The sequence below is a fragment of the Podarcis filfolensis genome, assembly GCF_964270895.1.
Source record: "Podarcis filfolensis genome assembly, chromosome: 3".
Classification (NCBI taxonomy): domain Eukaryota; kingdom Metazoa; phylum Chordata; class Lepidosauria; order Squamata; family Lacertidae; genus Podarcis; species Podarcis filfolensis.
Window position 1 is genome coordinate 68,647,418 of NC_139606.1, and position 27,748 is coordinate 68,675,165.

The following is a 27,748-nucleotide window of genomic DNA, read 5'->3' on the forward strand; positions in this document are numbered from 1 at the left end:
ATAGAAAAGAGCAGCTAAAATTATTCAGAAGATGCAAGTATCTTCTTCCTTATTAAGAAGTGGTAAACATGGTGGGACTACTTGTTTAGAGGAAAACTCCCAGCAGGGGTGTGATATAGGCTTAGTATCATTTAGTGTCACTTTAGTATCACACACGATGTTGTGTGACACCACACACAATGTTACTGCTCATTATTGAGGGGGCACAGCTCTCTCCTTAAGAATTTCGAAGGGCCCCAAAGTACATTGGCCTCCCCTAGCTGGTGTGCCTGCCACTGTGATAAAAAGGTAAAGGTACCCCTGCCCGTACGGGCCAGTCGTGTCCGACTCTAAGGTTGTGCGCTCATCTCACTCTAGAGGCCGGGAGCCAGCGCTGTCCGCAGACACTTCTGGGTCACGTGGCCAGCGTGACGAAGCTGCTCTGGCGAGCCAGCACCAGCACAGCACACGGAAACGCCGTTTACCTTCCCGCTATAAAGCGGTACCTATTTATCTACTTGCACTTAGGGGTGCTTTCGAACTGCTAGGTGGGCAGGAGCTGGGACCGAAAGACGGGAGCTCACCCCGCCGCGGGGATTCGAACCGCCGACCATACGATCGGCAAGTCCTAGGCACTGAGGTTTTACTCACAGCGCCACCCACTGTGATAGCAGGTAAAAAATTTGGCAGATTAGTGCAGCAGTAGTAATTAGGCAGGACACTAGAGGGACTGACCAGCAGAAGAGCAACTATAGAACCACACAGACAGGGCCAATGTCTGGATGTTGTCCTGGCAAAGACCCACGTCTCACCTGGAAGCACTTTTAGTCAGGTTAGGTTAGGTCAGACAGAACAAATGAAAAAGACATCTCTCTGAATAACTTATACGAAATGTAATTTCACAACGTATTTCCATTTTTAAAATACATTTTTATGTTTATGAATAGGAGGTCCAAGGACAGTTATGAGTAATGTGTACTAACACCTGACCAATGAACTAGCATTATACAGCTAGACAAAATCTGCTCTAAAAACTGTCATTGAGTATTACCTTGAGGTTGTCCTTGAAAAGTATTGCAGTATTTTTTGATCTCAGCATGCCATTAGTTTTCTGCCCTTTTTTAAAAAGCTGTGCTTTAAAACATTTTTTAAAAGGTGTGTTAACTGTACATGTGTTTAGTTTAAATGCAATATTTTTCATTGCTGCCTATGTTCAGTTAAACAGAAAATTCCTTCTTCTAGTCCTTTAACAGCCATTGCAGATAACCAATCTGAATATAATTCTAGTTTATTAGGGGGGGGGTTAAGTCATACAGCAGTGAAGTGTGTGAGGCTATGCACTAAAACTTGGAAGCTGTTGTTTTGGATGCTTCTTTTAACATAGTATTATTACCAGAAAAGCTTTTGTCATATACAATACTAGAAAGTATTTCATAAAGCTTCTTCAAATTGTTAATATTCCCCCCCTGCCCTGCTGCGGTTTCAGTGCATTACATGAAATAGTGATGAAATCATGACTCACTGACATGCAATCTTTCTGTTTGGAAAAGACAGATGGAGGCAGCAAATGTTTTAAAATCTAATGTTAAAAAGTGGTGTATTTTTATGAATCTTTTGTTTTTGTATTTCTTTTCAAGTATTTGCTAAGTGAAGGAGGGAAAGCACACACTGTTGATTGGCTGCAGTTACAATATGTTTCTTACTTATGAACTAAGCTATTATATCACGTTTTTCTAGAGGGATATATATGGTGTGTGTGTGTGTATGTATATATATATATATATATATATATATATATATATATATATATCCATCAATTCTTGTCAGTCAGCAGCTGAAAGTGATATCCCGAAGACTACATTATAAAAACCTGTTGCACCTTTTCTAAAAGCCTTAATTGTGATAAACTTTAGTATGAGTATTACACTTGAGTGCAGTGGAGGTAATGATAGTTAATTCATGCTTTGCAAGTGTGATGGTTCTCTCAATTGTTCAGCCATGATTAAACAATTGGGAATGCTTGCTCCAAGTATTGGGAAATAGGCTATGCAAGGAAGGGGGAACCATTAACATAGCTGTAAAATGATCAGCAAAGTAAGAAGGGGGGGGATTATACATAGTCTGAGAACTCTACCTTAGATCTCAGTGCCTTATATTTAGTAATGTTAAAGATTTGGGTTCTCCTTGTAATGGTATAATAGCAATTTGTAGTACAAGGAAATTAGTGGAATTTGATAATTGTTTTTTAAAAGCTCAATCTGAAGGTATATCCAGCCATTCATTATGATAATTAGAACCCATTGAAATAGGCATTTATGTAGAGCACTTGCCTTAAAAATCCCAGCCCTGCGGTAATAATCAGTGACTGTCATCTAACCAAGTGTTCCTGAAACAGGTGAATAGACCATCATTAACTTTCTCTACATTCTGCATTTTCTGCGTCTGTCCTCCATTCTGGTAACTGAAACTTCCCTTCTTCTGAGTAAATGCCTCATACTGAACTACCGTCTTAGAGAACTTTCTTACTGACTAAATGAAATGCAGTTGGACTAGACTTGACAAAAAAGAAGCAGTAACTTCCTCATGACTGTGTGAGGTGTGTTCACCATGGCTATTCTCAATAGGCTGTATCCGGCAAAGCCATCCTATCTGAGCAATGGAAATGCCCCTTCCTTTCCTTTTCCCATGCACCCCCAGAACAGATTTGGGGGCATGTGGTGGGAGGAGAGGGAGGATAAGTTCTGTTACTTAACTGGAAGTCCCTGCACAAATGGGATGACTTAGTTTGATGTGACTCGACATTTTTATCTTTATATATAACCTTGCCGCCATTTTGTAATTCTCAGGGGAAATTTTGTTTGCTTACAAAAGCTGGAATCAAAGATGTATCAATGAGGGTTCCCTCTTAGATCACAGCCAGCCTTTTGGGCTGGAATGAAGGGTCTCACAGCTCCGTGCTGGTGGAAGGAATAACCACCCATGCAGCAACAAACCAAATGGTCAAATAAATATAGTGGTAAGCAGGCCTCTTGTTCAGCTGGCATGACCAGGCTGGGATTCTCCTCCCATTAGAAATACATATAGTTGGGTTGGTCAGCCATGCATGTATATGGTTACAGATGCACACTTTATTATTTTTACATTAAACATTTATTATCCATTATTTTTTTTATTTTTAAAACAAAGAGGTGCTTGTTTCCAGGGAAAGCAAATTTCATTTTATTCCTGCAGTCATGCTGGTACTATGAATCATGTGAAATGTGAATTTAAAATGCAAAATACATAGGCTCAGAGTATTTATTATTTTGTTATCAATCTGGCAAACTGTTTTTTTTTTTTTTTTGTTTGCCCTTTTTGGAATATATTCCAGTTGTAACACATGGAATGACCAGCGAGTGTGTTTGCAGGAGGAGGAAGATAAATGTTATCTGTGTGCTTCACAACGGAATTAATACACATGGGAGTCTGATTGGGACTCTTGTGAGACCATCAAGTCAGTGGTCAACAGTTACCTAGCTGCATCGCTGGGCAGGGTCATAAGGAGTTATTCTGTCTTTGTCATCGCAACAATCTTGTGAAGTAGGCTGAGAGAGAGTGCCCAGCCCATGGCCCTCCCGTGAGCTTCACCATCATGAGTCTGTAAATCCCAGTCACAAGGGGCAACTGTCCTTCTGCTAACTGCCCCTGTCCCAGATTTGCAACAACCCGTCCCCAGAGTTGCCTGCAATTTACAGATAACTCTGTGTGCTTTCACTATGTCAGCTCAACTGCTGTCTTCTCTGAAGCCTCTACACTCAACTGCAGAGAACTATTTGATCAAGGGAAGTATAGCATCTGCCTGCTGGCCTTTTGCAGAACACAGGAGCAGGACAGTCTCCTGCTCTCCCCCCGAACCTTAGTGCGACATTGGCAGCCAGCTCATCCAACCACCAAATTATTTGCAGGCACATATTTGTTGGTGGGGAAGGGTTGGTGGTAACCATGAATAATGGATTGCTGTTTTGCCAAGCCAGACTTTGTGGGTACCTGTTGATGACAGAGTGAAGATCTCCCAGGTGCAAGTCCACCAGTCCATCTGCTATAAAATACTTGCTCAGTGGACCACACTGATATATTTGTTTCTTTAACAAAATTTCATGACATATACCACTTGCTTTTAAGAAAACCTCTGCAGTTTACAAAAATAACATGATCTTGGCAGCTTTTTAAAAAAATAATTTCTGGTTGTGTTTATATGAAATTAGCAAAGATAACTTTTACTCTTTTTTATTTTTAGCCTGATCCTTTTAGCATGCCTTAGGCGGCATAGTTAATTTTTATTAAGTGATAATAAATCTGCAGTTAATGATCTTGCAAAACATCTACTTTAGTATTATTTTTAGACATTCAGGAGCAAGTTAACCTCAATATTTATTTGTTTCTTTGCTTGTTAAGAATTAAAATAATATTTAGTGACATTTCAGGAGGTTAAGAAGGTAATGCCATTACTATAAGCAAATGCGCTGAGTACATAAATGGCTAGATGATTGCTTAGGAAGCAAACAGTTATACTATGGTTAAACTATTTGTCCATCTAGCCGCATATTGTCTACTCTGACCAGCAATGACTCTTTAGGGCAAAAGTGAGAGAACCTAAATCTTTCTGGGTAACCTTCCCAAGGAGACTCCCCTAATTTTTCTATATTATGACATTGGTGCAGCTAGGTAACTTCAGATAGATTTCTGGGGAGGGGTGCCATTTAGTTAGCCATGCATGCAACTTATATTACAAAACATGCAATTAATATTTAGTTTCTCCCTCCCTCCTGCTATTGTACGCTTTACAACTTTGCCTGCACTCCTGATATCTTAGAGCAAAAAAGTCAAATAAAAAAAATAATTATCAACCCTGATTTAAATAAGGTACGCTCTGAAAATGTGTAGTTCCACATTTTAAATTCAATTAAATCACATCACTCCCATGACTACAGGAATAAAGTGAGGTTTGCTTCTGCTGCACTGGTGGTAAACCCATTAACTCGGGGAAAAGTACCATGTTGTTGCGGGAAACGGTAGTAAATTTTGGAAGCGAAAACTTGGCTGGTCCTAGGCTGTAAAATGTTTTCCAGAATAAGAAGAAAGAATGCTGTGGTCATCAGCATTAGCCTTGTAGAGCCCGGTGTTAGGCTTGTTCGCCACTGCCCTATCATCTGCTGCTCTCTGGGTGATCATTTCGAGGGCCCTAGACTTGAGCCATGAGGTCCATGCCTAGCAGCACCACTGCATTCTGGTGAAACCTATCAAGAGTTACACCCACCCACCACAGGATTTCAGTGGGTCTGTGGTGCATTAAACAGCACTAGATTGTGGGCTATATGTTTTGCTTCCCTACTGTCTTTTCTCCCAGTAGGAAATTCAAGTTAAATGTGATAAGAGAATTTGTATTAAAATTGTACAGCAAGGAATGCATCTTTTTCTTAACATGTCTTTCGTTACTATTTTAATACAGTGAAAAAGAAAAAGGAAATATTGGGACAAGAAGCAAAACAAAATGGCATTGTATAGTACAGCCAACAACATGTGTCTGCAGAGACATCTAGAGTAGGGAAACTGTGTGTAGTATAATAATAATAATAATAATAATAATAATAATAATAATAATTTGTATCCCACCCTCAGAGCGGCTAACAACAGGTAGAAATAGCACAGTGTACATAAAACCGCACAATTAATTAAAATACATTCTAGAATCAATTCAGAATCAAATTAATGGCAACCATCGGGTTAGAGTTCTATGAAGATTACAGAAGGAGAGAGGGCAGGCCCTACAAGAAGAAATAGAAGAATATATTTCTTAAAAGTCAACTGAACAGACTATCCTTGATGCATTTGCTATTCTTAAAGTATTATTGCTGCTTGCAGCAGAAAAATTTGGTAACAAAATTCCATCAGGAGTACACTGGAAGTGTGTTGAATGCATAACCTTTGTGCTCTAGAAATGTTTCCTTTTATTAGATGTTTGTTTATGTAAGATTCGGTACAGTTAGTCAGTGCATCCCAGGTTACCTATTTGAATATATTCAAGTGAAAAATCTGACAGTGCATAAGCAAGTATGCTAGGCAGTTATATAGAGCACTGCTTTGCTTTTTATGCTGCCCTTGCCTTCACAATACATTTTAACTGCTATATTGATTCCCTGAAACTGGGATGAGGACTGCTGACAGATTTCTATTTATTTCTTGTTGGCATATTAGGCTTGCTTGCTTATTTACTGTGTGAATTTTTAACCTGCCCTTCATCACTTGATCCATGGAACGGTTACAACATAATTTGGCAATTATTTAAAACAACAATTAAAATAACAACCCAAATTAAATAAGAGCAGGTCGTACTTCTAGCCTACCAATTTGCTTCCTGCCCAGGTGTTTATGGGATAGCAGTTAAGTTCAACCTGGTGCCAAAAATGTAAGTAATGTTGCCGCATTCCATAAGCGAGGCACCACCATAGACAAGGGCCCATATGATGTCACTACTAAAGGAACTTGCCTGGGTGGTGATGCAACAATAAGGGTCTCATTGCAGATGTAAGAAGCTGAGCAGGCTGATACAGGGCAAGCCATTCCTTCAGATACCTGAGGTCCAAGCTGCTTTTTGTTGTTAATTAATATTATTTCTGAATTTTGTCCTTTAAGTTGGGCATTTCTTGTCAGTATTTTAATACTTCATACAATGTGGATAGAAGCAGCTTATGTTTATATATTTCTAAACAATTTATTGGGCTTGACTTTTTATAAAATAACTGGTTTTGAATTTTAACAACAGAACTGGGACCTGTATTTTATGACATGATGCATCCAGGTTGTTGGTTTTTTTTAAAAGGGATATTAATGCTTCAGAAACGTCAAAAGTCTGAGCATTCACACATTTTTAGTTTTTCTTCCCCTATCGGCAGACGTGCAAAAAAGCTGAAATAGCTAAATGTTCTTTAGAAAGTTGCTAGTTAAAATGAAATGTTAAGAATTCTTTCCTCCCCTTTCATCAAGACTGCTGTAACATGTTGGATAACAAATGGAATACTGTACATGTTTTAGATTTAACTGCCTAAAATGTTTACATTACACTTAAAATATTTTATTCTCAGGAATGGCTTTCCATGAAGGTAAAAAATATTCCTTCCATGTGCTAGAGCTGAAAGCTACATTGAATTCCCTACCTCCTAAATATGTGCATTTCAGTATTCTGGAAACCACACTTTCACCTTCTTAAGGTCTTTCTCTCCAAGCATTCCTTCTGAGATTTTGTTTCTCAGAATGTATTTCAGTTTTATGAAGTGTGAAGCTGTTTATCTAGAGAAGGTAGCATTTATTATGTTGCGAAGGGCTTGAGAATTTAGAGAATAACCCTAGGTCTTTACTAGCGTATATGGTTATGGGAGTGCTAATTTGGTATTCTTGTCCTGTCTGTTTGTGGTATTTAATGTTCTAACATCTCTCTGGTTGGTTGAATCCATATGTCACTCAAATGGGAACTTGTGCTTTGGCATTGGTCTGACAATCAGTCAGCCATGGAGTACAATGATAAAATTATGAAAACTGTGTCTCTGTTCATTGGACCAGTAGAATTTACAAGCATTTTCCTAGATGTGCCTAAATATTATATTGCCTTTTCTTGGCTCACAGACACTGGCTTCCTGGGATTTAAGCCTTGTCAGAAGTGCAACGACTCACTTTCCCTTATATATACCTTCTTTCTTTTTAATGTTTTTGCTCTCTGCTTATAAAATATGAATATCAGTTGTCTGAGTGATTTGATGGCTACAAAAATATGATTGTGCTAAGACAGTCTTCTATCACCAATCATGAACAAAAGTGACTTTTGTGATGCACAGTATTTTCCTCTGTCAGTGCTCTGTACCACTGTATTAAAGTGGATGTGAAGAACAGCAGGGCTGTTATACGGGTTCTACGCTTTTCAATGTCTGTTAGATGAAAATGTGAACGTTGTATGTATGTGCATGTGTGTGCTAAAAGAGAGAGAATAATGCTATCTTTTATTAATTCATTGGTATCACTTATGCTTCCAGAATGAAAAAGATTAGTGCATGTGTAACCCCACTTATGCAGGAGTTACGTTCCATGCGTAAGTGGAGAGCACCTCTAAAAGCCTCTAAACACCCATTTTTCCTGCTCTCCAGCTCTCTTTCCACACAGCACATTCTTCAGCTAGAGTCGAAGCTCTGGAGGCTGTGGAAAAGCAGTAGTTGCTGTTGTGCTACCATGCACACCAAAGGCTGAGCAGCCTAAACAAAGCTCCGTTGCACCTCTGGATTTCTAAGGGTTTTCTCTGCCTTCACTAAAGTCCTCTTTTGGTCTCCAGGGTGGGTGGTTGTCTCCCTGTGAGCCACAAGGACTATCCAGCTTTCTTGTGCCATCTCCTGGTTTGAATCTATGTAATTCTTTATTTCCCGGTGCCACACATACACATGGTGACACGCGACCTCATCGCTTGTAAATTCAGATACTCCTTTAACCTACACCCCTATTATCACCGCTTGTATGCTAGCTTAGAACTGGGCAATGACTGAGTCCTATTATAATTGGTAAAACATCAATTGTAATGTGAGATCACAATTCCCATAGTACCCTAAGCATAGCTCTTGCAGGATCAGCCATACCATATGTTTGGTAACATTAGTTTACAACTAAAAAAGAGGGGCCAATAGTACTGGACAATTTTGCCCTGAAAATTCACAATTAAGAGGCTATGGGAAACAAGAACATGGAAGACAAATAAACTTAGTTGACAAAGCAGGGCTTATGGTAAGAGATTTCGCATTGCTAGTCGTATACCGTATAACTAATAGCCCCAAATGGTCACAGAATCAAACAGCAGATTTCCTGCCAAATGGTCATGCATATAAGTAAGTTCATAGTAGAAAGAGCATGTAGTGAACACAAAATTTTAAAATGTGATTTCATGATCAACATTGTCACTTTAAAGGGAATGTTTTATTACTTATAGATAAATGACGGTTTCTCAGGTAACTGGCACAGGTGCATATCTTGCTCAACATTGCAAAACTCCCTGTTTCCCCAGAACTAGACTTAGAGTTTCAAATGTGGACGTATACTAATTGTTGACAAGCAAGCATTTGTTAATTACACGAGCCAAATAGGTACATTTGGGCAAATAAACTCTAATGGCAAGTATAGCAAAGTGATTCAGACAAAATAAGATTTTATGATAAGGCATAATCATTTGCATATGGCTTACATATGTGGATCAATATCCCAAGAATGGTGAATCTGATGTTCAATCCATGTTTGCTTTATACTGGTGCAAATGGTTACGACTGTAGAGTAAGACATGTGCCTTAAGTATGCTAATCCCTTGTGTGGTCCATGGATCCACCCTGGTCTAGCTGTTCTGTTTGGCTGAGCAGTATGCTGGATTAGTGGGGCTTTGGCCAAATCCTATAGTATTTCAGCCCATTGAATTTGAGTATTAGATTTGCAGCCTAAAGATGTGAAATTTTAATTTCTGTAGTGTTTCGTATGAATGTTATTGTTACTTTCTTTTTTTATTGGTGTTTTAAAATTACCCTACCTTGCATATTGAGTAGAAAGGCAGTTTAGACTTATTATTTTAAAAAGCACACTTTAGAAAAAGAGACATGTAGGTAACATGAAAACAGCATATTTTCCTAAGCAAAGCAATAAAAATTCTGTGTTACCCAAATTTTTCAATTTTAGAAGTCTATATTCTCCTCCTCCCCCACTTCACTCTAAGGTTCCAGGGTGGGTTACAACAATTAAAACACAATGTTAAAACCAGTTTAAAGCAACTTGCAACCACCAAAATAACGTGCACCCTAAAAACTCATATCTTTGGTGTCTAAAGCCCAGGGTAAAGAGGTGTGCCTTCAGCATTTGCTGACAGATGTAAAATGAAGATGGCAGATGCACATCCGTGGGAAGGGAGCTCCACAACTTAGGGCCTGCCAAAGGGAATTCCCTCTCCTGAACCTCTAAGAGTGGTGGAACCAATACTGCCCATTTTAACACCCAAGGAGATCTGTAGGGAAAGAGGCAGCCTTTCAAGAAGGAAGTTGTTCTCCTCCGTCTCATTCCCCAAATAATCCATGATATGTGCAAAAATTGGGAAATATAATATTCTTTGAAGTCTTTCCTAGGTAACACCTGTCAAAATAGATGAACTGAGCATATGTGGAAGTAACAACCTCATTCTTTCATGTACATTTTGCCTTATTGCTTGCATCTCCTGTTTTTATTGTAAATTAGTAAAATTCTGATACGTTCTTTTATATAATGGCTTTTGCTTCTTCCTCACATGTGTAAGAGAAATCTGGTTCTACACAAATAAAGTGTTTATTTTACTTTCCCGGTTAGCAGTGATAAATTAATTGATGCTTTTCTCACTTGCCATTCATTTGACAGAATAGTATAGATAAAATTTATCCCTCAAGAGTGTCAGAATACTCACATAAGAGAATAAGGATAAATCAAGAAGGAACTGTTAGCACAGTTGAACACTTGATGCTTTCTAATCATAACTGCATGTTCTACTTTCGCACTTGATAACACAGGATTGACTGACAGCGTAAAAAAAAAAGTTGCTAAGAGCACACAGGCGAGAATTTCGATGTCTTCTGACACTCGTTCTTACATAAATAGCAAGAAAACCTTATACGTGTCTCATAAAAAGAACAGGAAAGAGCTTGTTTCTCTTGCCTACTTCAGTAATGTTGATGAATATATGTGATTGTTTTATCTGCTTGCTATAAGCAGGTTTAATTTCCATTTTCCATACAAAAATATATGTTAATACCATGTTAAGCAGTAAATCTGAAGTCTGAGGTGCTGACACTTTATATAGCAGCCATTTGTATTAAAGCTGAGATGGTATCTTCCGCATGTAGAATGCCTTCAGTGGTAAGGTGCCTCAGAGAAGGGAACTGAGTGCTTAACCCAGGCATAGGCAAACTCGGCCCTCCAGATGTTTTGGGACAACTCCCACCATCCCTAGCTAACAGGACCAGTGGTCAGGGATGATGGGAGTTGTCCCAAAACATCTGGAGGGCCGAGTTTGCCTATGGCTGGCTTAACCCTTCCTTGGCTATTTACTTCTTCCTCTCCCCCAAAATCTTCCACATTTCTAGCCAACACCTAACTTCCAGCACCTACTGCAGACTTTTTTATTCCAACAGGTATTTTAATTTTAACTTTTCTGTGTTTTATTACTTGTATGCTGCTTAGAGATGATTGTAGTTAATCGGCATATCATTTTAAAAAAATAAGTCAGTCAAGTGTGCAGTGACCCTCAAGTGAGTGCCACTGTGGTGAGCATTGCAGCTGGGAGAGTGTATTTCAAACATTTTTCTGGGGGTGTTCTAAACTTCTTCAAAATTTAGTACAAAGGTTTTTATGTTGGGTCATTGCTTATAAAAATAATTCCTCTGTTGTTATACTTTTGCTCTCAACAGCATTGGTGCAAATCTGTGCATTGCTATGAGCATACTTGATTGCAGTCTCTTAACAAAGATTTTGGGCCCCATGGATTGCAAGGATTAGTCCACTGCTAACTAGCTTGCTCTTCTCGTGCCTAATGACTTTGCTTTTTCTGCTACAAATTCAAGGGCTGGGAAAGACTAGGGCAGGTTAGATTTTAGATTATGGGGATGTAAGAATTAGCCTTAGCAAGTATGGTCATTGGCCAGACATAATGAGAATTGTAGTATGAGAACACCTGGAGGTTCCCCACACATAATAAAAGGATCACAATGAAACGTTCACATTTTGTGCTTTAGCTACATTCAGCCCAATGAACAACAACAGTCAAGTGCAGTGATCATGTTTTTGAACTTGGTTTGACTGAACTACAGATAATTGTCCTTATCAGTAAAAATACATGTAGTAATAACAGAGACCATATAAAGATGGCTACATCCAAGCAGCTAAAAATGAGCACATCGTTCAGTTCTTTCCTGGGCAAAACCTTTCTTGCCTTTATTAAGAAAAGTGTGCAGGCCACTACTTCAAGAATTGGCCTCTGGAGGAGAGAGATTTAAGATGATTTTAGAACTCAAAAGCACACCATGTACAAAATGCTAAGCTAAGGAATATATTCTGCATAAAATGTCAAGCTTTAGTTTAAAAAAGAGAACATTTCTCAACATTGCTATACTATAGTGTGCCTTAAATGCTTTCTGAGATTGTGGTAGTTTGAGGCAACTTCAGCTTATCAATAAATATCCTAGTCACACAGGTTTGTTTTGCAGATTTAGCTTTTGTTTGTCTCTGATAACCTGAACTGCAAACTTTTGCATGTTTTCTTGCAAAAAAGTTTAACAAAACTCAGATTTTCAAGTAAATATGCATAGAATGAGGTTGCGCGGTTGGTTCAGAAATCTGGCCCGATTATTTTCTATGCTTTTATTCTTTTTAGCATCACTGGCTCAGCATTCACAACACATGTCCCAGCCAGAAGGTTGCAAAGCTGACAATGCAGTCTCAGCAGAGGTTATCTTTATAAAACTCCCTAACACTCCTCTTTGGCGCATCCAGTTTGGCAGCTGGACTTATATAGGAACTGATTGAATCACTCCCTTCCTCTTACGTTCTTCATAGTAATAGATTGCTATTAAACTTCTGGCTAGTAGAGTAGCTAGGCAAGTGGTTTCCTCCAAAATAGATAGCGATTCCTACAGAACTGTTTCTCTGTTTCTTCCTTCCCTCTGTTATTTAAGAATACCGATGGACATTCTCCTGTTTTCTGCTGAGTTGTGTAAATGATGTCATTGTTATAGGTAGTTCCTTAATTAACCATTAGTATGTGTCATTTGATTCTGTGTGTACATAATATAACTATTTCTCTCTCTCTCTCTCTCTCTCTCTCTCTCTCTCTCTCTCTCTCTCTCTCAGTAATACAGTTGTGTTCATTATGTGAAATATGACAGAACATTGCTCATTGCAATTACTCACATTTTGTGATTCTTAGAGAGAAGAAAATGTGATTAATATTCAGAGAGGCACCTGAACTGTTAAAATTAATGAAGCTGTATTGACACATGTATGACCAAGTCTACTGCCCAAGGGTACAAAGTTAAGGCTACGCATACAGATCTTGTGGTCAAGCACTGTGTATATGATGAAGGATGCTGAATCTTTGGAGAAGATATAGCTCAACGGTGGGTCATATATTTTGTATACAGAACGTCACAGGTTCAAAATGCAGCATCTCCAGGTAGCAGGTTGTGGGAAAGATCTGCTGCCCATTAGCATAGACAATACTAGGCAAAATAGATCAACCGTCTGACCTGGTTTAGGACAACTTCCAGTCTTTCTGTGTTATATGTGGGTGCTTTGACACTGAATGAGATGGCAGGCACTGTTTGGTATATGAGAGTTCTGTTCATTTTTGGGGTGGAAAGGAGCTTGATATTATATGTGTACCTCCTGATTTCTCCAAAAGCTGACAAAGCTGGCAGTGCTTAACCATCTGTTCAGTGGAGGATATTCTTGTGCACACCTATGGCCTACAGACCAATTCTGTGTGTAAGAATCTTTAGCTGAGGGCAATGGATGAAACCTGTGTGCATTTTTTTATTTCTTTTGAAAAATAAGCAAGTATTTATGATAGGACATGGAAGCAATCAGAACAGTTTTGAAGACTGAGAATAAACCACAGGGAATCTTAATTGTTGCCAGGGGTGTCAGGTTGAATAAAATATGGGCACACCATTTGAATTGCAGTGCCCACCAACTAGTGGGGGGGCTCAAATACTTTACTGGGGCGGCTGAAGGGACCTTGGCTCCTAGCTGGCTGCTATGATTGTTACTTTTCCTTGTAGGGAAAATATCTAACATATGGTCAGAAAACGGTCTACGTGTGCATATATCTCCATTGACTTCCCATCACTTGACAAAGTGGCAGTGGAACATATGAAATTACTCGTATACATACAAGTCAGTGAATGAGTGAACTGTTCCCCACCTCCTTCATAAACTGCCTTCAAAAAAAATAGTAAAAATTAATTTTTAAAGATCTAAAAACTCTTACATGATAAATCATTCATATATTATTTACCTCCATAGTGTAAAAGAGCACTATATATTGTTGTTGAAATGAGCCACAGTGAGGCTTGATCTCACCCAGTTCCATTTTCTCTGGTGCAGCTTCGTGGTGGAGATCAGACGCTTTTACTTCCATTTTTCATTGACCACAGTTGAGTGTGTTATGTCTGAGCCCTAAACCTAATTTGTTCTGGAGGTCCATTCTTAACCTGAAACTGTTCTTAACCTGAGTAACCACTTTAGCTAATGGGGCCGCCCGCTGCCATGCGATTTCTGTTCTCATCCTGAGGTAAAGTTCTTGCCCTGCGGTACTACTTCCAGGTTAGTGGAGTCTGTAACCCGAAGTGTTTGTAACCCGAGGTGTTTGTAAAATGAGGTACCACTATATATAATATTGGCTATTGTCATATTCTGAGGGATGTGCTGGGATCTGAAACTTCATGAAACTGTTGCCCCTGGTCTCTTAAAGCTGATAAAGGCTAGTATGTTTGCTTTATGATTTCTGCAAGTCACGCAGAGAACTTTTATGTTATGGGAAGGCATACAAATGCTTTAAATAAATAAATAAATAAATTTGTATATTGCATGATTTGGTTGTGGAAAATGTGAGGCACAAGCTGTCCTGTATTGGCTGGGCAGAGTTCACCAGGACTGGGGTCAGGACAAGCACAAGAGCAAACAGGCAGTGGTCATTGATGGCAAGGATCCATGCTGGACTGTGCCAAGTTTCAGTCTGGTCACCCAAGTTAAGGCAATGCAATTGGTTGGATACAGATTTTACAGGACCTGGACACTTTCCTAGCAGATCACCTGTTCTCACATGTGGCACAGGTCCTGAAGACTTTCCCAGTGAAGAACATGGGATTTGGGCAGCTAGAGGGGGGCTGAGATTGGCTGATTTGGTGGTCTGGGTTGCTGTTCCCGGGTTCCTTGTTGGACAGGTTGGCTCCTTCATTACTTTTCTGCTAATCTTCAAAAGTGTCCAGTAGTGGTTAGTGGTGGGGCAGTGTGACCTGTTGCTGTCATCCTGACAGCAGCATTACTACTCCTTACAGCGGTACCTCGGGTTAAGTACTTAATTCTTTTCGGAGGTCTGTTCTTAACCTGAAACTGTTCTTAACCTGAAGCACCACTTTAGCTAATGGGGCCTCCTGCTGCCGCTGCACTGCCAGAGCACGATTTCTGTTCTCATCCTGAAGCAAAGTTCTTAACCTGAGGTACTATTTCTGGGTTAGTGGAGTCTGTAACCTGAAGCGTATGTAACCTGAAGCGTATGTAACCTGAGGTACCACTGTACTAGCATGGGGCAGGATGGCAGCAAGGTCAGGACTTTGTGGGCACATAGGCACAGCCAATTCATTGAAATTCCATGAGCTCCCTGATCCCACTACCTTCAGGCCTCATACCCAGATTTAGTGAGGTAATAGCATCTTTCTTTAAGTTGTCTGAATCTTTGCTCAGAACCCTAACACAGATCAGCTGGTATGGAGGTTTTCCTAGGGGGAAGTTCTTTAAGTGGTATTTTCATCCTGTGAAAATGTAATATATTTCAAGGTATCACTTCTAAAACATATTGACACTGTCTCGCTGTGTTTCCGGTGTTTAGGAACACTGCATAAATTATAGGAAATAGGTAATTTGAAAGGTCTGGTATGTTGCTAATGTTGGAAGTAATAGTGATTCTAAATGATGATGATGACCTCTATAAATATTTGGAGAAATTATGTGTTAGCCAAGGCAGTGCATTCTATTCACAGAAGGAGTCAATAATAATAATAATAATAATAATAATAATAATAATAATAATAATAATAATTTATTTATACCCTGCCCTCCCCAGCCAAGGCCGGGCTCAGAGCGGTTTACAAGCAATAATAAAAACAAGATGAATGATTACAACTTAAAAACAAAAATAAAATACAACATTAAAATAATGGAACATTAAAATATTAAAATGTAGCCTCATCGCAGGAGGAGAAGGAAAAGAAAAAAGAAAGAGAGGGAGGGAGGGAATCAAATTGGCTCCAAGCCAAAGGCCAGGCAGAACAACTCTGTCTTACAGGCCCTGTGGAAATAAATCAGATCCTGCAGGGCCCTGGTCTCATGAGGCAGAGCGTTCCACCAGGCCGGAGCCAGAGTTGAAAAGGCCCTGGCTCTGGTTGAAGCCAATCTAACTTCCTTAGGGCCTGGGACCACTAGGGTGTTGTTATTTATGGACCTTGAGGCTCTCCGTGGGGCATACCAGGAGAGGCGGTCCCGTAGGTACGAGGGTCCTAGGCCGTGAAGGGCTTTAAAGGTCAAAAGCAGCACCTTAAATCTGACCCTGTACTCCACCGGGAGCCAGTGCAGCTTGAAAAGCACTGGGTGAATATGCTCCCATGGCAGAGACCCCGTGAGGAGCCTCGCTGCAGCATTCTGCACCCACTGGAGTTTCTGGGACAGCTTCAAGGGCAGCCCCGCGTAGAGCGAATTACAGTAGTCAAGCCTGGAGGTGACCGTCGCATGGATCACTGTGGCCAGGTCGGGGCAGGAAAGGTAAGGGACAAACTGCTTGATGCGGTGAAGGTGGAAAAATGTCGCCTTGGCTGTTGCTGTAACCTGCGCCTCCATGGAAAGGGAGGCGTCAAGGATTACACCCAAACTCTTAACAGGAGGCAATGGCACTAATTGGGCCCCCGCAAGAGAAGGGAGTTGGTCTCTCATCCCCATGCCATCCTGACCTAGCCATAGGACCTCTGTCTTCGATTTAGTTTCAATCGGCTCCCACAAAACCATCCAGCCACTGCTTCCAAGCTGTGCACAGAAAAATCTATATTGTACCTTAGCTTTTTAGGTGCTGGGGTGAAAGTCATCTGAAGACTGCATTGGGAATTTTCTAATGTTTTACAATTTTTATGTGCTGTAAGCTACCCAGAGTGGCTGGGGAATAATAATAATAATAATAATAATAATAATAATAATAATAATAGTTTTTTTATTGTTAAAGAGACTTCTCACAAACTCCTGCAGATCTAGTTCCTTACTTGCTAGCATTATGAAATCTCCTTTCCTTCAGTTTCATGTTTGTTTGAATGAAACTTTAGCATTTTGTTTGTTTTATAGCTTGGAATATTCCTCTTTATGCAGCTGTCTTGTTAGAAGGTACTCTGTAGACTTTATGGATCTGAGGTACTGAATGCCCTCAATGGCTCCTTTGAACGTGCTTTAAAGTACATAATTGGGCAGTTGAGCATAAAACTACAATTATACACTTGAGTGTTAATTTTTGTGTACACTTATAAAATAGTTCAACACTGGCTGTAATTGAGAATGAAACCTTTTATTTTGAGTGCAAGTGCATATTCCAAGTGCTTAGCCAATGCATGTATTAAAAAGAAGAACCACAAACAAGATGAGCAACATGCTGAATGGGGAGGGCCCTGTGCTACACAGATGCATGGATGAAAAGAATATTTATAATTTTACCAAGTTGCTAAACAAAAAGTAGACACTGTTTTCCCCACATATACTATGTTTATATTGCTAGTCCTCAAGCTAGATAATTTAAATTCATTACATTGTTGCTTTGTAAGTGAACAAAGCCCCACAGTTATTTGTCACATTTTTAAAAAGTTCAGTGTGCATTCATCTTTTGCATCAAATGCGTTTATGGTCCCCTCTGTCCTGACATTTGAATTCTGTGTGTAGAGCAATGAAGTGATTTCTGGCAAAGGGACTTGCAGGATGGGAAGACAGTTAGGGTCAAAGAAGAGACAGTCCTCCCGCCCATCTCCAGCTTTCTACTTTCAAGCTTATAATGTGTGTTGTTTTCATATACTGTACAAACTTCCCTGTTTTGTATTTGCCTACTTGGACAGATCTATTCTGGGATGGGGGTGTTTGCTAAACAGAATAAAAAAAATGCAATTCTAAATTTATTTTTCACAGAATTGCCATTTGAATTACTTGTTTCAGTTCTCAGTATTTTGAAGTTTCTCAAAAATGTTAAAAGTAATCTTTGCATTCTTGTTGTGACCTTAACCAGGAAGTGTTTGTGAAGAATATTTGATGCAGCACATTACCTGTTTCAATCCTAGAGAGAGCTGGCATTCTTTGCCAGATACAGTACTTCTAACATTCAACGCTAACTGGGGGAGGTGGGGGCTGCTATCAGAAGGTCCCAGGTTTGATCCCAGGCATCTCCAGGTGGGGCTGGAAATGTCTGCTGCCTCAAACCCTAGAGACCCATTGCCAATCAGTGTGGACAATACTGAGCTAGGTCTGACTAATTATAAGGCCGCTCCCCATGTTCATAACTGCATAGATGCCTCTGCAGTGGTACCCCGGGTTAAGTACTTAATTTGTTCTGGAGATCCGTTCTTAACCTGAAACTGTTCTTAACCTGAAGCACCACTTTAGCTAATGGGGCCTCCTGCTGCCGCCGGACCGCCGGAGCACTTTTTCTGTTCTCATCCTAAAGCAAAGTTCTTAACCCGAGGTACTATTTCTGGGTTAGTGGAGTCTGTAACCTGAAGCGTCTGTAACCCGAGGTACCACTGTATTACTGAAAGCAGCAGAGTTTAGTGCTGCCATATTTTTTCTCAACTGATACCTGCTGCTTCTACCATTATCTGTGTAGAAAATATCAGAAGTGCCAGATCAAGTTCCAGAACAAAATCCAGACAGGAGAATTAATAGTTTACTTCCCATCAGTAGGGGGGGGAAAAGTGGAAGTATGTATTAATTCCTGGATTAATTGCAAACCTTTTCCCCCTCTCAAAAATAGTTATTACCTCCCAACTAAGCCTCTTAATTAAGAGTGTTTTTTAGGATTGCGTTGTAGAAAATTAAATATAAATTAGAAAACACATAAGATCATTCCTCCAGGTTCTTTGATTTTCAGAGATTTAAATCTATACTCAAATCTTATTTTGACCCAGAAAAGCATTCAGTTTCTAAGGAGAAATGTTTTTAATGTAATAATAAAGAAGATCTTTATTAGATTCAATAAACATCTGGGAGGACTTGATAACCAATGACTGTAAGTAACTAAGGGCAATTCGTCATTCATCCTCAGGAAATGCTCTTTATTGGGCCTTAATTGCTGTTTTTTTGAAGAGAATAATAATAGATTTATAGATTACTTTTATTGAAGTAGTACCTGTGGGGCTAGATATAGCTTTTAAAGAGAATAAATAGTCTAATATTAGCTAGCTGCTTTATTAGATATAGTGTCATTTTTTCTGTTCACATTATTTTAAGAAAATGAAGACAGAGTACTATATAGATATTGGTAATATTAAATAAGATCCTATTAATAATAACTGTTGAAGTGAGATAGACAAATAGCTGAATAATACAGAGCTTTCAAATGTTGAAAGTATGTCACGTTCAGTATCTTGTTGCAATCCTTACAACAATATTGTAATGCAGATCACTATTATTTTATTACCTGTTCATACGGACATCCCCAGGCACTGATTCTTAGTACTGACTGTGTGGGATATCTGTTCTTTAAGTGCATTGGCTTTATTTTGTACACTACCTTGTTATTTTTACAATGCAAATCAGACTACATGAGGCAGATGGGGAGATGCCAGCAATATGTTCAAGCAGAGTCAAAATTCAAACTGGGAACTTCCTGATTTATAGCTCAGTCTCTTAATGCCTTCTCTAGACCACCTCTCAAGCATCTGAGTGCAACAGTTTCTAGCAGTTAAAAAAGTGCATGCAGTGGGGTTAGAGAGAGAAAACAAACAAAACTATTGAAAGATAAATAAAATTGCAGTTTATTTTATTTATTCATAAACTGTTAACCTCACTTTTTATTTCCATTTAGAAGCCCAGACCAGCTAAAAAAGGGGAATAATTAGCAGTTCTAAACCCACAGAATAAAACCAAAACAGACATAAATAGCAACAGTCAGAATAACACTGAATAATCATTATTATTGTTTAATAAAAACCTGGTGTAATATATGTTCCTTTTTTTGCCTAAGGGGCATTTGGCTGAGAAGGCTGTACCTCAGGCCCTTTACCAGTGTCACCCTTTTAGAGCGAATAGGAAGCAGAGCACCAGTCTTCTGGTCTTCATAGAACTGGAGTTACAGGTGGAATATTCAGTATGCAAGATAATAATAATAATGGCATTTGCAGGGACTGCCCCCACTGCAAAGGCATTTTATCTGATTTCTTTTTTTATTAAATGAGCCACCCACTCCTCTTTCCTTAACCATGCTATTAAACAGCTTCCCCTCCAATGGAGAGAAGGCTTCCATTTTTCATTAAGTACAATTTGTTTATGCTGTTTTAACTGAAGATTTGTAAGCCACGTTGACCATTTTTTTTTATTGCAAGGCAGCGTATTTGTTAATAACTATTGATTGGTTGTCATTAATTAATTAATTTTCTGTACTGCCCCTCACCAAAAGACCACAGGGTGGTTTACAAGATAAAAACATAAAAATACATAGCATAGTAACAAACAAAAACACCCCCCCCCAGTTTAAAAGGCCATAGATTGTTCAATTAGCCAAAGGCCTGGAGAAGAGGAATGTTTTTGTCTTGCGCCTAAAGATATGTAGTGAAGATGCCAAGTTCCCTGGGGAGAATGGTCCACAAGCAGGGAGCCATTGCAGAAAAGGCCCATTCTTGTGTTCCCACCCTCTAGACCTCTTGTGGAGGAGGCACTGAAGATGATGATCGCAGGGTCTAGGTTGGTTCATATGAGGAGAGTTGATTTATATATGAGAGTCTGCCGTATTGAAGGTTGCAGTTCAAAGTAACTTTACAAGCTTCAGACTATTGGGTAAAGAAAAGAGTAAACATCACTGTGTATCAGAACAATTCTTCCTGGTTGCATATCAGTTTTGGGAGGATCAAAAGTGCAGGATAGAATTAATTATATATTCTAAAGAGGAAGCTCAATTTTTAAGCTCAACTGGAATCAGCCATATTTTAAACATAGATATATTTGTGTTTGCGCACATGAACATGTATTAGGTTTATTTCCATCAGAAAAGGAAACAGTTTATAATGACATCTAGTGTTTGTGGCAGACAGTTTTTATCAATTCATGACAATGAAATCGTGTTGTGTTTTCATGGAAGGGGAGATTACATTTTCTTAGAAATGATTGACTGCTTTGTTGTAGTAGACTTATTTATTTGGCTCTCACTGTGAAGACTAGCGAACTTATTCAAAATCTCAGTACATCAAAAATATGATGACACAAAAATGAAACTGCTGTTCCACATTATAGATATCTGCAAAAATGATACTAGTATATTGTGTTTGTTGCACAGCTGAATAGTCTGCAAATACAACATTTACGATGATTTGGCAACATTTCACATTATGTATTTGTCATATCTTGAACATTTCATTTTGTATGTGTCTAAACAGTACTTGCATATTTATGCATATTCTATTACAAATGCATCTAATAATTAAGTCACGGATTTAATTAAATAATTCAAATCATATAGGTCAGGGGCTGAACAACCTTTTAGGTTCACACTTCCTTGACAGAAAGTAATCGGTCACGAACAATAGAGTGGTGGTCAGAACAAAGTGGGTCAGACACTCCTCTGCCTCTGTCCTCCCTTCCACCATCTATTCTTTCTCTCCCCCAAACCTCTGTACCCTTCATTTCATTCATCATCCATTTACTCTTCCTTTCTCTGTCTTCTGCTTGGAAGTGGAGGACTGCATGTGGTTATCCAGAGGTTATTCACATGTGATAGAGGTGATTACATCTTACAAACTGTGTGTATATGATGAGGTTTTACCATACACAATAAATTTTGCAACCCATGACCAGACTTCAGGGGTAACAGTGGGTTTACTGAAACTAATGTTTGCATTTATTTTAAATATAACTATTGGCCAATCTGCTATTTTTTTGGGGGGGGGGAGTGAAAATGGAACAGGGAAGCTATTGCATACTTTGCAGTAATGAAACATGCATAAGACCCTTAACTAACTATCTCTAACACAGAATTTGCCTTTTTGCTGCTTCCACATGTTGAATTGGTCTTTTCGTTGAGTTATCCACTACAACCGAAAAATCTCTCTCATGGAAAGCCACTGACAATTGATATCTCCTCAGCGTACATATGAGACTGAAATATACTTCTTCAGTGTGCATCATTTTACATTTATTTATACTGATTCCCATTTCTCATTTTATTGTCCTTTTATCCAGTTTGAGAGCTGTTTTGGAACTCTTCACTAATAGGATTTTCACCCTCCTGAGTAATATGACATTACACACAAATCTGAATATCTCATTTCTGGATTAAGTTAATATCACATTTAGAATTAATACTCTGTATATCCTCCCCAAAATAAATGATTGAGGCCTGGTATCTGTCCTGACATCTCTAGCAGAGAGTATACAAAGGCGAATTCAGTTGCTCTGATATCTTCCTAAACTTTTCACACCTTTTACTGTCTTGATGATTGAATCACTTCCCCCTTTTTCCCATTTATCACTAGATATTTTCATTTCCTTTTCTTTGCTTTCCATTCTGGTCACTTAGTTCCTTCTAGAATGCATGTTTTGTTTGCTAGCAAGCGATGTCTGCTCTGTAGAAGCCAGTCTATCCCTTACTCACTCCAGTGCCCTCTTGACTATACAAAGATGCAGGCAAAGGCTTCAGAACAGGGAGAGGGGTGGACAATTATTTTCTGGAGCCTGATCCAGTTCCTTTATCAAAGTTAAGAAGATCTTAGTCTTGTAAGCCCATAGAATTCACCCTGAGCCTTACTGTGTAAAGATTATGGACTGTTCAAATTATGAGCTCCATTGGCAAACATTGATAATTGGTTGTTTGGATGTTCCAGACAGAAGAATCTGATTTTGTAAAACCATTGCTGGAGAAGAAATTGAACAGCGGGTGATTGAAATAGAGTTATGGTTGTAGTAAAGGACAGCCATGCTTTAACACTTAAGAGTTAATTCTTTCTCTCTGCCTCTCCCCACTTCCTAGAATGGCTTGTTTATTTGGAAGTCACATTGAAACAGACATTCCCATCACTGTATATGGGTGTTTTAAGAATTATTTGAACTCTGTTAGCATTCTGTCAGTATAAAGGGGATTAGGAGTGCACATTTAAATTTTATTTATTTCCTCAATTTATAAGAGTTTGGTTTCCCACCCCCTAACAGATGCCTCCTCAGTATGGTCCGCAAGGTGTAAGCGGTTACTGCCAACAGCCATATTACAACCAGCAGCCACAACCTCAGCATCTGCCGTCCCAGGCCCAGTATCTGTCCCAGGCCCAACAGAGGTACCAGACACAGCAGGTAAGCCCAACTCTTGATCTCACATTGACGCATTTTCAAAATGTTATGTAAGAGATTGACATATTTGAGCTACTATTTTAATAACTTAACCCAGTTGTTCCAGCTGTCTCCATTTTAAATTGTAGCATCTGATTTGCCTTGATTTTTAGCAGGAGTAAGATATTCTAGGATTAAAATCAAGCTTCTTGGGCCTCTCTTATTTTGAGATAGGATTGGCAGAATATATTCTGTTATTTTCTCTACCTTTCTACAAGTTATATATAGAAGGTTCATACTACTACTACTACTACTACTACTACTACTACTACAAACCTTGCTTAAAATGTCTGATGAAATAAAATATTTAGCAAGCATCACATATTCAGCCAGTTCTGCTGCCGCTATAGAGTTCCATAGATAGATCAGGATTGTTTGTAGAAAACAAATCAGCTACAACAGGGGTGGCCAATTCCCAAAGAGACTGCGATCTACTCACAGAGTTAAAAACTGGCAGTGATCTACCCCCTTTTGGGGGGTTCAGGTCAAAGTTGTTGAGCATTTTATAGGAAGGAAAGCCCTGTTTTTTGGGGTTCAGATCACAGTTGCTGAGCTTTTTTTAGGGAGGAAGGAAGTCCCATTTTTGGGGGGTGCAGGGCAAAAATGTTGAGCTTCTTTTAGGGGAGCCAAAGTTGTTCAGCTTCTTTGTGGGGAGCCAGTGATCTACCAGTGATCTACCACGGATGTCCAGTGATCTTACGGTAGAGCACGATCTACCTGTTGGACGTGCCTGAGCTACAACAAGTCCTAAGCAGATGACTCTTTTCTACTTCTCACACGGTAAACTTAAATGAGTCACAGCTGGCAGAAATTGCTTAGGTCAACTTGCTGTGATCCACCAGCTGAGAGCCTCTGACTGAGAACAATGTAATAATAATAATAATAATAATAATAATAATAATAATAATAATAATAATAAATTTTTATTTATATCCCACCCTCCCCAAGTGATCATGTATGTGCATTCTGTTCTGTAAAACGCAGTGATTTTGGCTTTTGAAAACTTATCGTAGTCTGTTCAAATTGTGGAGGGGGAGCGCAATGTTTACAAATTAATAGAGTATGCATTATCAACAGCTGGAGTTGTGTGCATCACAAATTTGTGGGAGGGACTAGCATGCAAGGTGGGGTTAGATTTTTAATCTCAGATAGCAAAAGCTGATATTATCTGAAGTATGCATATTTCAATGTATTTTAGGGTTTATTATTTAGCAGTTAAAAAGTTTATGTACTGCTGACTTGACACAGTAGATACTCACATGGAACTTGTGGAAATTGAAGGATACTCCTAGGAAAGTGCTACTGAATTGCAGGTGTGTATGGAATTGCAGTCTCAACTCTGTGTTGCAGGTTAGAGGTGCTAAAATGGGAATATTCCATCTAGCTACTATTCTGTGGTTATATCCAGTTATGCTATCCAAACCAAACATTTATTTTAATGGATGGTAATAGGAACAAGACAGCATTTATGTGTTCATGTCCAAATAAAAAAGTGGGTTTTATTTATAAAATAACTTAAGTTCAGTAGAGGTGAAAAGGTGGCTCAGAGTGCTATGCACTTTAGGCTTACAAACAAGAAGTACGTTGTAGTGGAGAGATTTTGTTGTTCTTAGTTCAGGTAACTATGATGGTAGGCTGTATTCCAATATAGTCCCAGGAGTAACCACAGCTTAAGGACAGTCTGGAAAAAGAAGCAATCAGACAGGAAAAGTGAAACCGAAATGAATTCAGTCAGTATCCTTTTGCATTGTAGCAAAACTGAGCTGCTGAATTTCAGGTTCCCCTAATGGCCTTGTAGAACTTGTGTGTGTGGTGTCGTTTAATTGGTAGGTGAAACGACAGACACTGTTGCAAAAATGTTTTGTTTAAATAAGAATAGCATTAAAACTTAATAAAAGAAGTCATTTCAGTGTCCCTATTTTCTAAGGAAGCTACAAAGTTTTATTGTTCTTTCTTCTTAAAAGAATTTCTGTAAAGTTATGGTAGGACTGCTCACCTGACCTCCATCCAGTTGTGTTGCTGGAGAGGTGGTGGGGTAAGGTGGCAGAGAGGTCAGTCCAGTGCTATCCACTACTATGCATTTCCTACCTGTTTTCAAACCCATTTTTGCAGCCATAAATTCCAGAAAGTGGGTCGTATGCTTGTGCTGTTCAATTAAAAGCTGTACCCGAATACATGGATGAGTGAATGTGAATATTCCACGTAGAGGAACAAAATGTTTTTCCCCTCTCACATTGGAGTTTCAAATATATAAAGTTTAGAGGGGAGGTTTGAACACTTATCCAAATGGCTGAATGTGTCCAAACTTGCTAGTTTTGTATATGAAAACAATTGAATGTGCATTTGTGGTTTGTTTAAATTCACCAGGGGAACATCAATAGTATACAGTATTTATTTATTTATTACATTTATTTACCACCTTTTATCTTCCAAGGATCTCAAGATCGTGTACATGGAAAACGCACATTTTGTTTACTTAAAACACAAGATACAAACTTGGATCATACATTTCCCAATTCCCAATTTGAAAAATTAATGGTGATTTTCAAGTTATAGCCACCACTAAGTGGCTATAAAAAAAATTTCTTTTTTTTTTTCATTTTGAAAATTGCAGATGTTTTTCTCGTAGGCTTGAACTGCATGCAAAATGATTGCCGCCTGTATTGTATTCTTCATTGTCTGCATAGGCCTCATGGAATATGAAAGTTTTCAGCTGGCATTTAGAAGTTGAAACAGAAGGTGCCTGCATTAATCCTGGACCTGTGACACCAAAGGCTTGGTTTCTTGCACTTATTAAATGAGCCTTGCCAACTCGGGGAATGAACAATGACCAAAACGTTCAGCTAGCAAGTCTGTTTTCATTAAAATAATAAAAAGCGAATTGGAAGTAATAATAATAACTTCATGGTCGTATTATTCTAATTATTTGCAGATTATCTTAGGGAATTGTTGCACTATCAGGTGTTTTTGAATAATATGTTTTAAAACAACAGTAACTTTCTAGACTTTCCTGAAGCAGCAACTGCATTTTCACTGTGCTGCTCAGGCTAGAATTAGGTCAGACTTGTCGCAGAGTGCATTGGGCGTTGCATGCAGTGGCCTACAATTGGAAGCTATTATAAAACTGCTTAACCTACTGCCCTTTTGATTTTATTTTTTACGTATGTATAGCTGTAAGCTACAAGCAGAATTCTGTTTGGTGTTTGGTGGGCTGCTGCAGGACACCAAGCCTTTCTGGCTTTTAGTTGTTGTGCATAATAAAATAAATACGTTTAGACTGTAGTCTTATATACACTTACCTGTGAGTAAGCAGCATTGAACTCAGCGGAACTTCCTTATGAAGAGACTTGTATAGTGTTTCACTGGGGGTTGGAGTTATTCTATTAAAAGGAATTAAATATTACTGTATATAAACATAGATTCTGAAGCTCAGATAGCGGCTTTTACTATATGAATACTGGTTTGCCTAAACATTTCTAAAACACATTCAGCAGCTGAGGTTTCCTGTGTAGGTTACTGACTTCTGACTGCATTTAAGAGCAAACATAAAAAAGATAATGTATATAAAAGCAAATGTTAGAGCAACCTGACCCATCCTCTTCTTTTCTTTTCTTTTCTTTTCTTTTCTTTTCTTTTCTTTTCTTTTCTTTTCTTTTCTTCTTTCTTTCTTTCTTTCTTTCTTTCTTTCTTTCTTTCTTTCTTTTTCTTTCTTTCCCTTCTCTCTTTTCAGTTAGCAAGTTTTCATATTTAGCAAAAGACATTGAACATCTCTTGGGATTAAACAAATTCCTAATGATAATTTTCACCTTGTCAAATCACCTTTGGCTTACTTTCTTTTCAATACTCAGCAAGTTTGGAAACTGCAGTTTAAAGGGCAGGTAACCAATTTGCATTGGGACTAGAGCACACCAGACGGCGAGGATTCTTCACACATTTGAGTTTATAGTCATCCTGATTCAGCTAAGGAGTTCCATGTTCACTGCCTTTCTTACCGTATTCAAACTTCATAGATTTGGGAGCCATGCACATAAATCGGATGCACGTTCAGAAACACATTCAAATGTGCAACTGAGTGTGGATGCAGTTTGTCTATGGTACATTGATTTTAGTGGAATGTGCTTTCAAGTGTACATGTCCATCCACATGCAGCTAGTCACATAAGGTAAAGGGACCTCTGACCATTAGGTCCAGTCGTGGCCGACTCTGGGGTTGCGGCGCTCATCTCGCTTTATTGGCCGAGGGAGCCGGTGTACAGCTTCCGGGTCATGTGACCAGCATGACTAAGCCGCTTCTGGTGAACCAGAGCAGTGCACGGAAACGCCGTTTACCTTCCCGCCAGAACAGTACCTATCTGTTCGCACTTTGACATGCT

General features: G+C 38.9%; 1 protein-coding gene across 19 annotated transcripts in view; it reads left to right on the plus strand.

Moving 5' to 3' along the window:
- Positions 1–27,748, plus strand: part of ARID1B (AT-rich interaction domain 1B) — a 351,760-nt gene that overhangs the window by 53,828 nt on the left and 270,184 nt on the right. For 15 of the 19 annotated variants that reach the window (XM_083607913.1, XM_083607919.1, XM_083607914.1 and 12 more), the window contains one exon: positions 23,203–23,340. In XM_083607913.1, the coding sequence (XP_083464039.1) occupies positions 23,203–23,340 (138 nt within the window). Of the gene's footprint in view, positions 1–194; positions 289–638; positions 654–2,425; positions 2,576–6,571; positions 6,597–23,202; positions 23,341–27,748 lie in introns of those variants that run through there. The other 4 variants (XM_083607910.1, XM_083607912.1, XM_083607909.1 and 1 more) reach the window with 4 other exon arrangements.